The sequence below is a fragment of the Pteronotus mesoamericanus genome, unplaced genomic scaffold (assembly GCF_021234165.1).
Source record: "Pteronotus mesoamericanus isolate MK-2021 breed Mesoamerican mustached bat unplaced genomic scaffold, CSHL_Meso_final contig_730, whole genome shotgun sequence".
Taxonomy (NCBI): Eukaryota; Metazoa; Chordata; class Mammalia; order Chiroptera; family Mormoopidae; genus Pteronotus; species Pteronotus mesoamericanus.
Window position 1 is genome coordinate 586,376 of NW_026555246.1, and position 13,930 is coordinate 600,305.

Sequence of the window (13,930 nt, forward strand, 5' to 3'; positions counted from 1 at the left end):
TTTGGGACAAAACCCCCTTGGGTCTTAGCAAAAGAGCCTATGAGCCTCACCTCTCCAGCCCGGCCCTCCTCCATCCTGGAATCCTTCCAGTCCTGATGCCAAGACTCCGCGCGCTGTCCCCCAACCCCGACCCCTGCGGGCACAGCACATCTCAGAACGCTAGGTCAGACGAGACGTTTATTTTGAGCCCTGGTGGGAGGAGGAGTGAGGAGGGCGGGGCGCGGGGATCGCGTCTTGTGGTTCGGTGGGTCTGAGGTCCAGTCTGACGAGTGGCGGCTTGGTGAGGCTCTGGACCTTGCTGGGGGCACACCATCCAGCTGCCCTAGGGAAGAGGAAACAACGCAGGCTACCTCCTCAGCTGACCAGTGGCCTCCGCGATACGCGGGAGTGAGGATGCCAGGTCCGAATCCCGAATTCTCGCCTCGTGCCGTCCTGCACAGAGCCCGCAGTCCACCGCGGGTAACCCAGTGCCTGAGTTCAAATCCCAGCTCCACCAAATTTTGTGACCTTTGATAAATTACTTAAGAGTGCCTCCGTTTTTTCATCTCTAAAATGGTGGTGATAATAGTACCTATCTGAAGGTTTTTATGAGGATGTAGTTAGCATATGTGAAATATTTAGACACTTGATATTAGCCAAAAGGTTGAGAAGTGGTATGTGTAAAATATTTAAAACAGCACGCTATGAAGTCATTACCACCACCTACTTCCTCCAGTTCTTTGGGCCCCACGTTACACCTACACCTACACACACTTACCTGCTTCACTGGGGTCTTACGGGCTGGGGGTCGCTGGGTGAGGCTCTCGGGGGTGGGCCAGGAGGTGGCGGCGCCGGAAGGGGGAGGCAGACTGCTGAGCAGGGGCTGCTGAGCTCTGGCCTGGTGCAGGGGCGCCCCCTGGGGGCCGCTGCGGGCGTAACGGAGGACATATGGATGATTAGCCTGCCCTGGCTGGGATCACAGCGATCCAGGTCCCCAATCGCGGGAATGAGGGTGGTACCGGAGTGCGCGCAAACGAGGCCAAACGCGGCGGCCAGCGCGGTGCCCAGCAAGAAGGCGGCCACCACCAGCGCCACCACTGGGGCGGGCTCCAGGGACACTGGGGCAGGCGCTGGAAGCTCCGGACGTGCGGCTCTGCTGGGGATGTCCTTGGGTGGCCCTGCTGGGAGTACAGCGATGAGACTGGGTCCGTGCCCCAGAGGTTCTTCCCACCCGGTTCTCTGGCCCCAGGGACCCCTGCAGAGGAGGACTGTGCACTCACTGAGGGGTGGCCGAGGGACCGTGACCACGATGGGCTGTGTCAGCGTGTGCATGTGGGGGCTGTTAGTACCCAGAGTGCCGCTGCTGCCACTGCTGGCGACGGCACACGCCTCATTTTGAGGCAGACACTGAAAAGGAGGGAAGGGACGGGGAAGTGAGGGCCTGGGGATCCAGAGGCTGGTCCCCAGGGCTCCCAAAAGATCAGTATGTACAGCATTCTTTGCAACCAGGAGCCCTACCACTAGAGCCCCCGGGGGTCCCTGAGTGCAGTCCGTAAGACAGAGAAGCAGCCGGCCACTCAGCAGCTAAAGGCTCCAAGTTTTAGTCCCTGAAGTTCACACAACCCGGCTCTCTGAGCACCTAACCTGTGAAGTCCAACATTAGGTACCCAGAGATTTGGCCCCTTGCTGGCTTTCTTCATCCAACCACCCCGCCCTGGAGGGACCTCAAAGCCCCGCCCAAGGAGATCTGGGTGCCCTGTCCATGAGGGAATTCAGTACCCACTCCCTGTCCCCTGAGGAAACCTTATGTCGAGCCCCCACGGGCCTCTCGAGCGCCCTGCGCCCAGCCTCCAGCCTGAAGCCCAGTGCCTGCCCCCAGTTCCAAGGGACCCGTGCCCAGACTCCAAAGCCCCTTGACCCCAAGATCCCCAAACTCCGAGGGGCTCCTCGTTCAGATACCGGAAGCGCTCCTGCCCACCCCGCGACCGGCCCCAGGAGCCCAGGCTCCCTGCCCTGCGCCCGCGCACCGGCGACGGGGGTGACAGCGTCAGAGGTGCCGGAGTCTGGTGGGCTCCCCAGAGGCAGCGGCGGCGGCTCAGCTGGCAGTGCAGGAACTGCACAGAGGCGTTGAAGACCGGGCGCAGGCGGAAGCTGAAGCGGACAACCCGGGGGCGCGGCGGCGCGAAGGTGACCGAGGAATCGGCGGGACAGCCGCTGCGCAGCAGCACCAGGGCGGGCCCCGGGGCCGGACGCGAGGACGGTGTCATCCAGCAGCGGTGCAGGGCCAGGCCCCAGCGCCGCGAGGGACGGGCCAGGGCCGCCTGGACGGGGAGTGGAGGGGGGGTGTTACAGGGTGAAGCATCGCGGTCAGGGTCAGATGCCCCCATCTGCCCGCCCCTGGCCCTGGCGGGCCCCAGTCCGCACCTGCACAAACACACAGCTGTCCGCTGGGACCTCGAGAGGCCCCGCGCGGCGCTGGAAGGCATCCTCTGCTTCCGACAGCTCTAGACTGAAAAGGGGTCGGCGCAGCCACGGCCCGGGCGCAGCTGCGAACGTGGCTACTGGCGGGTTAAGAGAGGGTGGCACAGAGGGAGGACGCGCTGCGCCTTAGGCTCTTGGGCAAATGATCCAACCTCCTAGCCGGCTTTGGAAAATGGATGCAGTGGAGGATTCACTCCTATGCCCGGCTCCCCGCCTTGCTCAGCGCGAGTTGGGACAGCATGATGTCCTCCCTGGAGACCCCTGGGACACCACAGCCCAGCAGCTGGGGCTGGGCACAAACCTGTGCGCCCCTGGGGAGGAGCTCCCTTTGCTGGACCCCAATTTCCTCCTCCGCAGTGAGGGAGGGAATTTGGACTGGGAACGGGGTGAGGGGCCCAGGGCCTGCAGCCGGGCCAGCCTGGGGGTGGGAGTGTGCTGGCTCCGCCCTTCCCTTCCTAAGGGGAGACAGGTGCTGTCATTGACGGGGGCGGGGGGGGGGGTGCGGCGGCGGGAGGGTGTGAGAAGGGAAGAGGGGAGGGGGGTGCTCTCCCACAGCCCTTCTGGCACATCCCAGGCCCGGCCAGGCCACTAGGCTCTGGGGCTCTTGCCTCACTCCCAGGCTCAGGACAGCGGCACCGGGAGCACGACAGGGGTCTCCTACTCCAGGATGGCCCGCGCATGCCGTGCACATGGACGAAGGTAGCCGTCAGGAGGCACTTGCTGGGTCCTTGTCTCTCCCATGCTCAGGATCCCTCCCCTGCCCCCATCTCTGGCCTCCCTGTGACTGCTGAGGACTTTGAAGTTGGGGATACCCGAGGATCTGGAAACAGGGAACAGGATAGACCCCGCTGCCCACCCACTCCTTCCCACAGGCGAAGCGGCACAGGAATGGGAGCACGAAGGCACGCGTCTCCCGGCCCGACTTACCAGGAGGCCTGCTGGGCAAGGCGGAGACCCCCAGGAGCAGGATGAGGAGCTGGAGCGTGGGGCCCCGCATGCTGGACTGGCTGCGCTGGGCGTGCGGGGGGCAGAGGCAGAGGCACCAGCCCCAGCAGCACCCAGGCCAGCAGGTAGGCAGGTGGCCCTGTCCTTGGCTGGCAGCCACTCCCCGAGGCAACGGGCGGGGGCGGCCCGAGGGGCTGACACCGGAGCCCTCGCCCAAGGCCTGCCAGGAGTCAGGCACCCTCTCCACTGCCGCCTCGATCCTGGGCGATTCATTACGAAGCCCGCCCTGCCTCAGTGTCCCTTCTGACGTGGAGACCTCACCCACCCGCGCGGCACCACTCCCCAGCCACCCCGACCCCCAGGTCAGGGCTCACAGACCCTGTCCGCGTCTCCCACCACATCCTACGGAGGCTCAGGTCACACCACAGACCAAGTGGAAGAAAAGGGAGGGGTTTTATTCTCAAGCGTCTAAGGAATTACAAACAAGGGTGTTTCATTTTAAAAAGGGAAGGGGCAATACTGGCGGCCTGAGAAGGGGTCGTGGGCTGGGCCCGGTGCCCCAGCTCCTGCCTGCCTGCTCAGCCCTCTGCCTGGTCCGGGAGGATGGCTGGTGACTGGAGACAGAGGGAGGAGAGGCTCCCCCAGGGCTCCCACTTAACACTGAAGGGGAGGGGCAGGTGGACACACACTCACGAAACAAACAACTTAAATAAAAATAAACCTGGGCAGCCGGCCTCCAGCCGTTGCTGGCCCTGGAACCAGCCACTCAACCTTCTGGTTACCGGCTAAGGCCCCCGCGGCCGGGACCCCCAAGGGCAAGGCCAGGCCTTGCGGCCCCTCACCCTACCCCAACCCCTCACAAAGGGGACTCGGGTAAGAGAGGGGGCCAGTCCCTGCCCCCTCCCCCAGGGCGGGGCAGAGAGAAGACATGGAGTACTTTTAAACATGCGGCCTTTGTGACTAAGTTAAGAGAGTAACAAGAGTCAACAGGGCAGAGAGAAGTTACAGTGACGCCTGGGCTGGGCCTAGGCTGCTCCAGCTGCATCCAGGGAGGCTCCTCACCTTTGGCGTTGGTTGGTTTTGTGTGCGTGTGCGTGTTTTGTCCACTGATTTGCATGCATCACCAACAAAAAAGGAAACCACCCCCTACTGCTTGGACTGCTGCAGAGGGCTGGGGGGAGGGGGCCCACGGCCCAGCTTCAAGGCGGGCTAGGGGACTGGCCAGCTCTGGGGGAGTTGAGGGGCACTGAGGGCAGCGGCTGCCTTCGCGCGCCCAGCCCTCGGCCTGCTCCACCTCTGTCCCTGCCACACGTCCTCGAACACCCACCATCCGTTCCCTGCACCCTCCCTCCCAGTCTCCCTGGGCCCTGCGCCCCGTGCTGTCCTTCATTCCCTCCTCCTGGCCACACCCGCATTTCCTGCCTCCCACCTCGCTCCACACCCACCTTCCCTGAAGGCCACCCTGTGTGGCCATGGCCCCGTGGGCTCCCTCCCAACTACCTGAGGTCCTCAACTCATCCCAAGCTGTGGCCAGTCTCCGGCCCCAAGGGAGGAGCCCCCGCCCCCAGCCCCCACCTTGGGGACTAGTCTCTCTGGGTTGGGCTGACAAGGCGCAGCGGCCCAGGCCCCAGCCCTCTAGTGCCCAGGGTAGGTCGTGGGCTGCACCACAAGCAGCTAAACATGACTTTGGTAAGTTTCTGAAGGTACCGACAAACCCCATGAGAACAAGCTCTTCTTCCTCCCCCCATCCCCCAAACACCCCACCAAGTACAATAAAATACAATAAACTCCAAAAAGGACCCCCTGAGATTAAAGAGAGAGAGAGAGAGAGAGAGAGAGAGAGAGAGAGAGAGAGAGAGAGAGAGAGACCGCACGTGCGCGCGCACGAGCACGGGAGCGCAGCCCGGGCCAGCTGCAGTCACACTGCCCAGCCTGCCTTCCTGGGACGAGGGTGCCAGCCAGAGGGCTTGCTGCTTGCCACACACCTATGTGGACCAAGGGGTCCGCTGTGGGTGGCAGAGCCGGGGCGTGGGCCAGGAGAGAGGCAGAGGCAGGAAAGGAGACGGGAAATCAGAGAGGCATCAAGGGAGGTGAGAGAAAGAGATGGAGACAGGGAGCACGTGTACCGCGGAAGGGACAGCACGGGGCAAGTGTGGGAGGATGCAAGACAGGTGACTCTCTCCTGGCCCCTGGTGGCCACCCCAGCCCAGAGGTTACGACTGAATAAATAGCGAGTCTGCTCGCGGCCTGCTGTCTTCCGTTCACAGTGTCTGTAGGGGGACTCGTACAGTCGGCTGACCCCAGGACTGGAGGGGCTGGGACCTGGTGGGCCCATCTGTCCATGGCTGCTGGGCAGGGAGGCGGGGTTGGGTTGGCATCCCGTACTTTGTCCTCAGCCCTCGGCGGCCGTCCAGTTCCCAGGTCTCCCCTGGCGGGCAGCTGAGTGGCCGGGTAGGGAAGAGGGGGGCCTGTGGCCACGTCCCCGGCCCCCCCCGGTGGGGCTGGCCGCCGCCATGCAGCTACCTGAAGAAGGGCAGGTGGTGCTGGCTTAGGACTCCACTAGTCCTCGGTGACTCAGTCTTCGCCATGACATCCTTGAACCAGGATGCCACGTCCACCTCCAGCGTCTCATAGCGCTTGATGAAGCTGTGTTCCTGCAGAGCCCAAGGTGGATGCTTAGGACAAAAGTAGCTTCCCTGCTGGCCCCACCCAGGCCAAGTGTCCAGAGGAATGGACGGTGGGGACTGAGGCCGGGACAGGGTGGGGAGGGGGCCCCAGGTACTCACAAGTAGCTTATTATACTTTGGTCTCTTCCTGTGATCTTTAGTAAGGCTGGAGACAGAGAGGAGGAAAGGGAAGTGAGGACCTGGAGGCCGGCTCAGCTGTGCCACCGGCTGAGCCACGGGTCTGCAAAGGCTGTGGGAAGGAGCTACCGCGTCCTCCCAGCCCTGTGCCACCAGCTGGGACACCTCAGAGGACCCGGGCCTGCACCGTGTTGTGTCGCACTAGTAAGGAGGGGCTTCCCCGAGGGACACTCCCACACGGGCATCCTGCCAGTGTGACCCCGCTTGCCAGGGCAGAGTGCTCCAAGCCCTCGGACCTCTGCTTGTGTTCCGCCTCCTGAGGTGTAGCCCCTGGCCATCTGGCCAAATGCTCTGGGGCCCGCTGTCCTCTCAAGCCCAGTCCAAACACCAGCCATGGCTCTCAGGGCTCTAGCTCCTGCCTGCAGCCCCTGCCCTGAGCTCCTTCTGGCCCACAGCTGCCCCATCCCCATGAAGGAGGGCTTGCCACTCCCCTCCCGCCCACAACCTCCCCCACTGCTCTGAGCTTGGGCCACATGGGACCTGCCCCCCGCCCCCAGCGGAGCGCAGGCGTAGAGGCTCCTCACCAGTCTTTGACGAAGGACTGAAAGTCCCCCGAGAAGCCCATGTGGCTGGGCAGGAGCGGGGGCTCTTCCTGCAGGACCTTGGTGAGGACCTCAAAGTCCGTCTTACAGTTCTTATAGGGAAACTGTCCTGTCGCCAGCTCCACCTGGGGAAGAGATGGGGGGCTGGATTGGCCAAGGACGGGCTCCTGTCCTCCCTGCTCTCCTTCTGTACCCCAAGGATGGGTCAGCCCAGCTCTCAGAAGAAGGGACCCCAACTCACCAGGGAGATGCCCAGGCTCCACACATCAGCCCGGATGTCATAGTCTGGCTTGGTGGGGTCTGGGGGGTCAATGCGCTCAGGCTGTGGGGAAGAGGCGGGGGAGAGTAAACAGGGCAAGGGGAGAAGGGACCCCTGAGGTGGAGGCAGGTGTACTGCCCAGGTCCCAGGCCACCTGCCCGCCAGGCCCCCACTTACTGCCATGTAGGCGGCACAGCCAGCGCTCCGCGTTTTGGCCTTGGAGTCGACAAGGCGGCCACTGATGCCGAAATCGCAGAGCTTGATCTGGCCCCGCTCGTCCAACAGGATGTTGGAGGGCTTGACGTCCCGGTGGATCACACCGTGCTTCTCTTTCAGGTAGTAGAGCGCCTTCACAATCTTCGAGGAAGGGAGAGGGCGCTGTGACTTGGTCAGGAGCGGGAGACGGAGCCCGGGCGGCCCGCCTCAGCCCCTGCCGGGCCACTCACCGCTACTGTCATCTTGCCCAGGATCCGCTCAGGGATGGGACCCTGCATCCGCTTCTTCAGCTTCTCAGCGCAAGTGCCCATGAGCTCCATGGCAATGAAGACATCTGTCTGCAGGGGCAGCAGGCATGGCTTTGGGGCAGCTGTACCCTCCTGCCCAACCACCATCAGGGGAAGAGGACGGGCACGCAAGGAAATGCTCAGGGTGACGAGGGAAGCTCGAGGGAGTGGGCAGACAAGGTGGGGCCAGGCAGTCGGGCTCACGTTGGTGATGAAGGTCCCAAAGCACTGCACGATGTAGGGGCAGTCATGGCTCTTGAGCACCACATCCAGGTCCATGAGGATCCGCTTGTTCTCTTCCTTGTTCCCCGAGCGTCGCATTTGCTGCACAGGACCGCGGGGAGAGGGGAGGAGATCCTAAGCACCAGAGCTAAGGGGCGTGGGGCTCACCTGGGCGGGGCGGGGAGCTCACCTTGACAGCGATGATGTGGCCTGTCTTCCGGAAGCGCATCTTCCATACCTGGCCGCAGGTGCCGCTGCCCATCTCCCCCAAATTCTCCAGGTCGTTGATTTCCGCCTGGTAGCGCTGGTGAGGAGAGTCAGGGCTAGGGGTCTGCCTAGCCCTTGCCCCCCCCACATAGACCCAGCCCTGCTGTATCCTGCCCACCCCCTGGGGGCTGGGGGAAGGGTGGTACCTGGCCCCCGATAGTCAGGTAGCCTGTCTGCTTCATGATCTCCTGCAGCTTCTGGTCAATCTCGATACTGGGGGAACAGGGAGCAGGTGTGGGTGGAGGGGAGTCCTGACCAACCTGAGGCCACCCCAGTCCCCAACAGGCAGAAGTTCCCACAGATTTCACCACCTCCTCCCTGGGGCCAGCCCAGAGGCCCTCCCCATGCTGGCCTCCCACGGGTCAGCTGGCCCACTGTGAAGGCTCACCTCTCCATGCTTCGGGGTGTGAACAAGGTGGACGGCAGCCCCAGCATGTGGCGGGGCCGGGCGGGGGGCGTGGGCTGCTGCGGGGAGCTCTCAGAGGATGGTGAGCGGCTGCCGCCATCGTTGGCCAGTGGGAGCTGCAGGGCTGGGGGTGAGAGCCAGGGGCGTGGAGGGGGTTAGTGTCCAGCTGACCCCACCTCCAGAGCTGGCACTCTTGGGGGCTGGGGACCTTAATCTTCCCCTCACGGGCACCCTCAACTCATGTCGGCTAGCACTGCCTCCTGCCCTGCTGGGTGGGAAGAGCTGGGGTCTGCCCCCTTGGCACCACTCTCGGGGTACCTCGTCCATCCCCCTGCCCTGGAAGAAGGAGCGGGCTGGCTGGACATGGTGGTCCTCAGAGGCCGAGAGTTTATGCCTAGGTCTGTGCTGATGGGGAAATGTGGCCTGGAGGCTGATGGTGTCCCTCGGCCAGGCACACTCCCTGGCGTGTCCCTTTCCTCCCACCTCTGCCCAGGAAGCAGGCACAGGGCCATGGTGCCCATGCTTGGGACCACGTGAGGACGGACTGCCCGCCAGGATCAGCCTGGGATTTGGTCCTGTGAGCGGAAGTGAACTTGGCTGCCCAACCAGAGTGAGGCAAACTGCCTTGGGGAGACAATGGGTGAGGGACCCAGGCTTTCCATGCCCCATGTTCTGTTCCAGAGTCAGGCAGGGCCTCCCTCTGGGCAGCAGGCTCGTCTTTTGAGCCTCTGTGCCCGGCCCTCAGAGCTGGGGCCAGCAGGGACAGGGCGGGGGCAGGACCCCAGGCTGGGCCTGTGTGCTGATGGTGAGGGGTTCGGGCTGGCGCAGCCCCTACAGGACTGGCGGGATTTGGAAGGGGAGCTGGGCCAGGCAGGGGTGGGTTTCTTCCCAGCAGCCTGCATGCGGATGGCTGGAGCATGCTGCGGGCAGGCGGGCAGGCAGGCAGCGGGCAGGCAGTGGACGCCCCAGGACAGGCAGGCAGCGTTAGGGGGGTGGGAGGGCAGGAGACAGACGGACGGGAGCCGAGACTGGGGCCCAGCGGCCCAAGACTCAGGGTGCTGCAGAGACAGGCCAGAGAGAGGCCCAGACAGGACAGTGTGTTTGCTGAAGGGCTGGGTGCCCCCCTTGGCTGGGCTGGCAATAGGGTAGAGGAGCAGGGGCCACTGTGGCCCCAAGAGGGGACAGGCAACCCCCCACTGAACCCTTGTCTCCTGAGCCCCGGCATCCGGAAGGGGGTCCGTGCCAGGGAAGGCACTGGCTACAAGCGCCCTCCCAGGTCCACCGTCCCATGCCAACGCCCTCTTCTCTCTCCACGCCTCCTGCGGAAGCCCGCATTCCTCCTCCCGCAGTTCTGCGAGCACCTGGGAATGCGGGCCAGTGACCAAGGGGTGTGCTGGAGCTGCTGGCAGCTGGGCACTTTCCTTGCCCTTTTGGTCCAAGGCCCTGATCCCAGCCAGAGTACGGGGACAGGTATATGACCCTGACCTGCGGACCTAGAAGGGGTACAGGTTCTGCTAGGGTCTGGCAGTAGAGAAAGATCTCTGCGGGCCCCAGAGCCAGTCAAACCCAGCACCCTGACTCCCGCGCCCTGCCCCAGCCCGGCTTTGTAACATCCTTACACCTTGGCTCTGCCACAGCCTGAACCATAGTCCTAAACCCCCCACCTCAGCCCCGGTCCCTGCTCTGGCTGAAGAGCCTCGCCTTATACTCCTACACCTGGACTCTCTTAAGACACTTGCAGGTTCTCATCCCGAGAGGTATCCAGACACCTTTCTTGCCCTGCACTCTCAGCTCTCTGAAGCGAGGACCACAGTCCTACCTTCTTCACACTTTTTGGTGTCCCACGCGTTCCCCACCCCCCACAGGTCAGGTCACTGGACCTTTGTGAGCTACCCCAGAGGCTCAGAAAGGACTGTGGGGAGACAGAGGCTACCACCAACCCTGCGAACCAAAGCACAGTGGGATCTGAAGTGGCTGGAGGTGGGGAGGGGGAGTGAAGACACATAAAGTCCCAGCGTGGTCACTGAGCACTGAGGTGGTGGTGGGCCACCCAGCAGGTCAGAAGGACAGGGGAGAGCATGAAGATGAATGGGGGAGAGAGAGGAACAGATGAATGAATGAGAGAGAACGAGGGGGGACATGAGGGCATGCGGCTGTCTGCGGCCACAGGTGTATCAGGCTGTCAGCCAGGGATCATGCACACACACGGGCCGCCGCGACCCCCCGCACATGCGCACAGGTGGATGACACAACACAGGGCCCTCGACACCATCACACACACACACATACACACACACGCGCGCGCACGAGGCTGTATACCTCCAACTGCCCAGCCTAGTCCCACTTGCCCCCCAGGGAGCAACAGGACCAGACCTCCAGCCTGGTCAATCTCACCAGCGCCCAAGCGTGGGTCCGCCCCGCACACACCCCCTCCCAGGCCCGCCAGCACCTGCGCTCAGCCCTTGGCAGGCCACTCCTCTACCTCCATGCACATGCTCCCCCCACCCCCAGAAGACTTGGCTCAAATTCCACCTTCTCCAGAGCCTTGCCCTGACCACCCTTCTGCAGAACCCTCAGCCCTGCTTCCGCTCTGCCCGTGAGGCTCATGGCCTTCTCTGCTCTCCGTGACCAGGGATGCACTCACTGTTCAAGCCCCCACCCCATCCCTAGCGGAGCATCAGCTGCACAAGGAGAGGAATCTGGTCCATTTTACTAATTGCTGTGTCCCCAGAGCCTGGAGCAGGCACAGCACGTAGGGGCCAGACACGTTCCCTGAATTGCTGACGTGGGTCCATAGGCACAGCTGACCCACTGGTCCCACCCTCTCTCCTTCTCACTTACACACACGCGCGTGCACACGATCCCCTCACAAACGACACACTACCAGTCAGTGAGGGAGCCCAGTTCCTCCTCCAGGGAGTCCACACCTGCACCCGTGAGGAGGGGTGGGAGGGGAAGGGAGAGGACACAGAGGAAGAGGCAAGGTGGGCCGGATGTGGCTCCCATGGAGGGAGGAGGAATGAGAGAGTTCAAGGAGGTGTGTGTGTGTGTGCATGCACACACACACGTGTACACACACACAAACACACACACAGCATGGAGGAACAGGGAGATGGGATTCTGCGGCCAGGGCAGCGGTTAGGTCAATGGTGCAGATGTCCAAGCAGCGATGATAAAAAGGCTGGTACCTGCTCGTTGGGACGGGGCAGGAGCAGGGCTTAGAGTGATCACAATAACTGGATGGGGAGAAGGAAGAAAAAAAACAACACCACGATAAATCACAACAGAAACAATCAATTTGTCCAAAAGAAAAGAAATCAACTCATAACGAGGAGGAGGGGGAGGCGCCAGGCACCAAACTGCAGAGACGGGGAGAAACTGACAGATGGGAGGGCTGGAAGGATGGGTGGAGCTGACACAGACACAGATGCCTGGAGTGGGGCTCCTCGAGGGCCTGCCCGCCCTGGGCCTCACCGTGCCTCACCCTGCACCTGGGACAGCCACCCCTATAAGGCACCCCAGGCCCCATACCCAGCCCTGTCTTGTTCACTCTGGGCCGGGGGCAGGGGAGGGAAGGGCAGCACCCCAGATGCAGCAGGGACCCTCCGGTCCTGGCTGGGCTTCCTGCTCCGGGGTGTGTCCAACACTAGCTTCGCTGCTTTGCCGCTTTCTCTGGGCTGCCCAAGAGACCCCCCTGGGGGAACCCACGCTGCCGCAGGGATGGCGGGGAGGGGCGGGGAGGGGGCCCTACACACAGACTGGGGTGGGTGTCAGGCTGTGAAGGTCAGGCTGGGTGAGCAGGGGTAGCCTGAGTACCCGGATATGGGGTGTCTTCCCCTCCTGTCAGGATGATCCCACTGGAGCTACCTAAGCTGCATGGGTCAACCAGAGAAGATATGAAGGAGGGCAGGGAAGACAGAGAAAGTGTGTGGGGTGCTGCTCATCAGGTCTGTGGGGGAGGAGGGCACCTGCTGCCCTCCCCCTGAGAGGATGTGAGGAGAGGGTCCTGTGGGACATAACAAGGACACTGAATGTGGTCATGGTGATCCGGGGTCAGGTGGGGGTGTTGGGGGAACAGCTCGAGTCCAGATGCCAAGAAGGCAGGCACTGAGATGGTGGAAGCAGAGGACAGATGCACGAGAGCTGGGATGCCAGCTATCACCATCCTGGCCCCAGGCGTCCCCAGGCCAAGGTCGGTATGAGTGTGTGGGGAAGAGGGTCACTTGAGCCCAGATGACAGAATCTCCAGGCTGGGGGTTGGGTGTGTATTTTTCAGAGGCTACACACAGCCACTAAGATGGTGGTAGTGAAACTGCTCAGAAGAGTATAAAGGAGCCTGGGGTAAGTGAAGAGTGTGGCAGGGGGTCTGCTGAGCCCAATGACAAAGTCCAACTGTGGAGAACGGATCCCCAATCACAGGGAGGGGTGGGAGGATCATTTGGTCACGGAATAAGGGGGGTTATATGTGGTCAAATGACCTCAGGTGTCCCCAGGCCAGGTATTGAGTGTATGAGTGGGTCATCCCTTGAGCACGGGTGACAAGGACCCAGGAGTGGAGAAGGGATAGGGGCCTCTTGAAAATCACTGAGAGGCAGGAGTGGAACCATCTGGTCAAAAAGGATGTGTGCGTATTGCAGGAAACCTAGATGTAGTCACGATCGCGTGGAGTAGGGGGAGCTCGGCTCACCGTAGGTGACAGAGGCTCCGCAGATCGCGGTGACGGGGGCGGGTCACCAGGTGGGGGGGTCCTCACCTGGAGCCGGGGTAGCTAGCCTCCCGAGACCCATACCGGGGAAGCCCCCAGGCCGGGTAAAGGCCGCCAGGAAGCCGGCCAGCCCCAAGGCCCCGGGGTCACCGTGACCCTCTCACCGCCGGCCGACAGCTGAGGGGTGGGGGCTGTGAGGAGAAGCAAGAGCGCCCCGGAAGCGGGGGCGGGGCCTAGAGCGGGGGCGGGGCCTCCTGCAGAGCGCGCCCCGCCCCGCCCGCCCCCTCCCCCACGCCGCCGTGCTTACTGGGCCTGGGCCGCTGGGGGCTGATATCCAGGTTGAGGTCGATCCTGCGACGGGCCTCGCGGTTCTCCTGCTTCAGCTTTGCTTCCAGGCGGGACAGCTTCTGCTCCAGGGAGGACGCCGCCATCTTCCCCGCCGCCGCCGCCGCCGCCGCCGCGCACCGCCCGGCCGCCCGTCAGCCCGGCAGACAAACACCGCACTGCGCCTGCGCCTGGATGACCCCGCCGAGCCGCCGTCTCGTCCCGCAGGGCGCATGCCCGCGGTGCGTACCCGCCCGTCCCGTTTGCGAACCTCCGCGCGTGCGTGCCTCGTCTCAGCCTGAAGGACGACGCCACCTAGAGCTCGCGGCTGGCAACGTGCAACCCACCCGCCGAGATGCGCATGCGCAAATTTCCAAGTGCTACGGTGAGCCGCGAAGTGAGGCTTGCGCCATTCCCCATTCTGCGGAGAGCG

The 13,930-nt window shown here is 63.3% G+C and overlaps 2 protein-coding genes across 3 annotated transcripts; both read right to left on the bottom strand.

Annotated features, from left to right (window-relative positions):
• Nucleotides 1-226: 226 nt before the first annotated feature.
• Nucleotides 227-3,457, bottom strand: TGFBR3L (transforming growth factor beta receptor 3 like). Its single transcript, XM_054583350.1, is given in 9 exon segments — nucleotides 227-322; nucleotides 758-848; nucleotides 999-1,157; nucleotides 1,260-1,386; nucleotides 2,007-2,300; nucleotides 2,404-2,538; nucleotides 2,540-2,617; nucleotides 2,620-2,656; nucleotides 3,273-3,457. Coding segments are annotated over 8 exon segments (1,101 nt in total). The 3' UTR covers nucleotides 227-322; nucleotides 758-762.
• A 401-nt stretch (nucleotides 3,458-3,858) lies between these two features.
• Nucleotides 3,859-13,672, bottom strand: MAP2K7 (mitogen-activated protein kinase kinase 7). 2 transcript variants are annotated; one of them, XM_054583338.1, is made up of 12 exons: nucleotides 13,481-13,672; nucleotides 11,657-11,704; nucleotides 8,451-8,592; nucleotides 8,209-8,275; nucleotides 7,986-8,099; nucleotides 7,778-7,897; nucleotides 7,517-7,624; nucleotides 7,248-7,427; nucleotides 7,053-7,133; nucleotides 6,794-6,936; nucleotides 6,192-6,237; nucleotides 3,859-6,059 (listed from the first exon to the last, which is right to left on the bottom strand). In XM_054583338.1, the coding sequence occupies exons 1-12, from the start codon at nucleotides 13,602-13,604 to the stop codon at nucleotides 5,925-5,927; spliced, it is 1,308 nt and encodes a 435-aa protein (XP_054439313.1). In that variant the 5' UTR covers nucleotides 13,605-13,672; the 3' UTR covers nucleotides 3,859-5,924. The 2 variants fall into 2 exon arrangements, with proteins under 2 accessions (XP_054439313.1, XP_054439314.1); XM_054583339.1 differs by lacking the exon at nucleotides 11,657-11,704.
• Nucleotides 13,673-13,930: the final 258 nt, after the last annotated feature.

Excerpts from the sequence above, each read along its gene's own strand:
- MAP2K7 (XM_054583338.1), bottom strand. The coding sequence starts at position 13,604 with ATGGCGGCGTCCTCCCTGGAGCAGAAGCTGTCCCGCCTGGAAGCAAAG. Across the intron at positions 11,705-13,480 it reads CCCCCAGCGGCCCAGGCCCA|TTATTGTGATCACTCTAAGC; the intron begins GTAAGCACGGCG and ends CTCCCCATCCAG. Across the intron at positions 6,060-6,191 it reads CAAAGTATAATAAGCTACTT|GAACACAGCTTCATCAAGCG; the intron begins GTGAGTACCTGG and ends TGGGCTCTGCAG.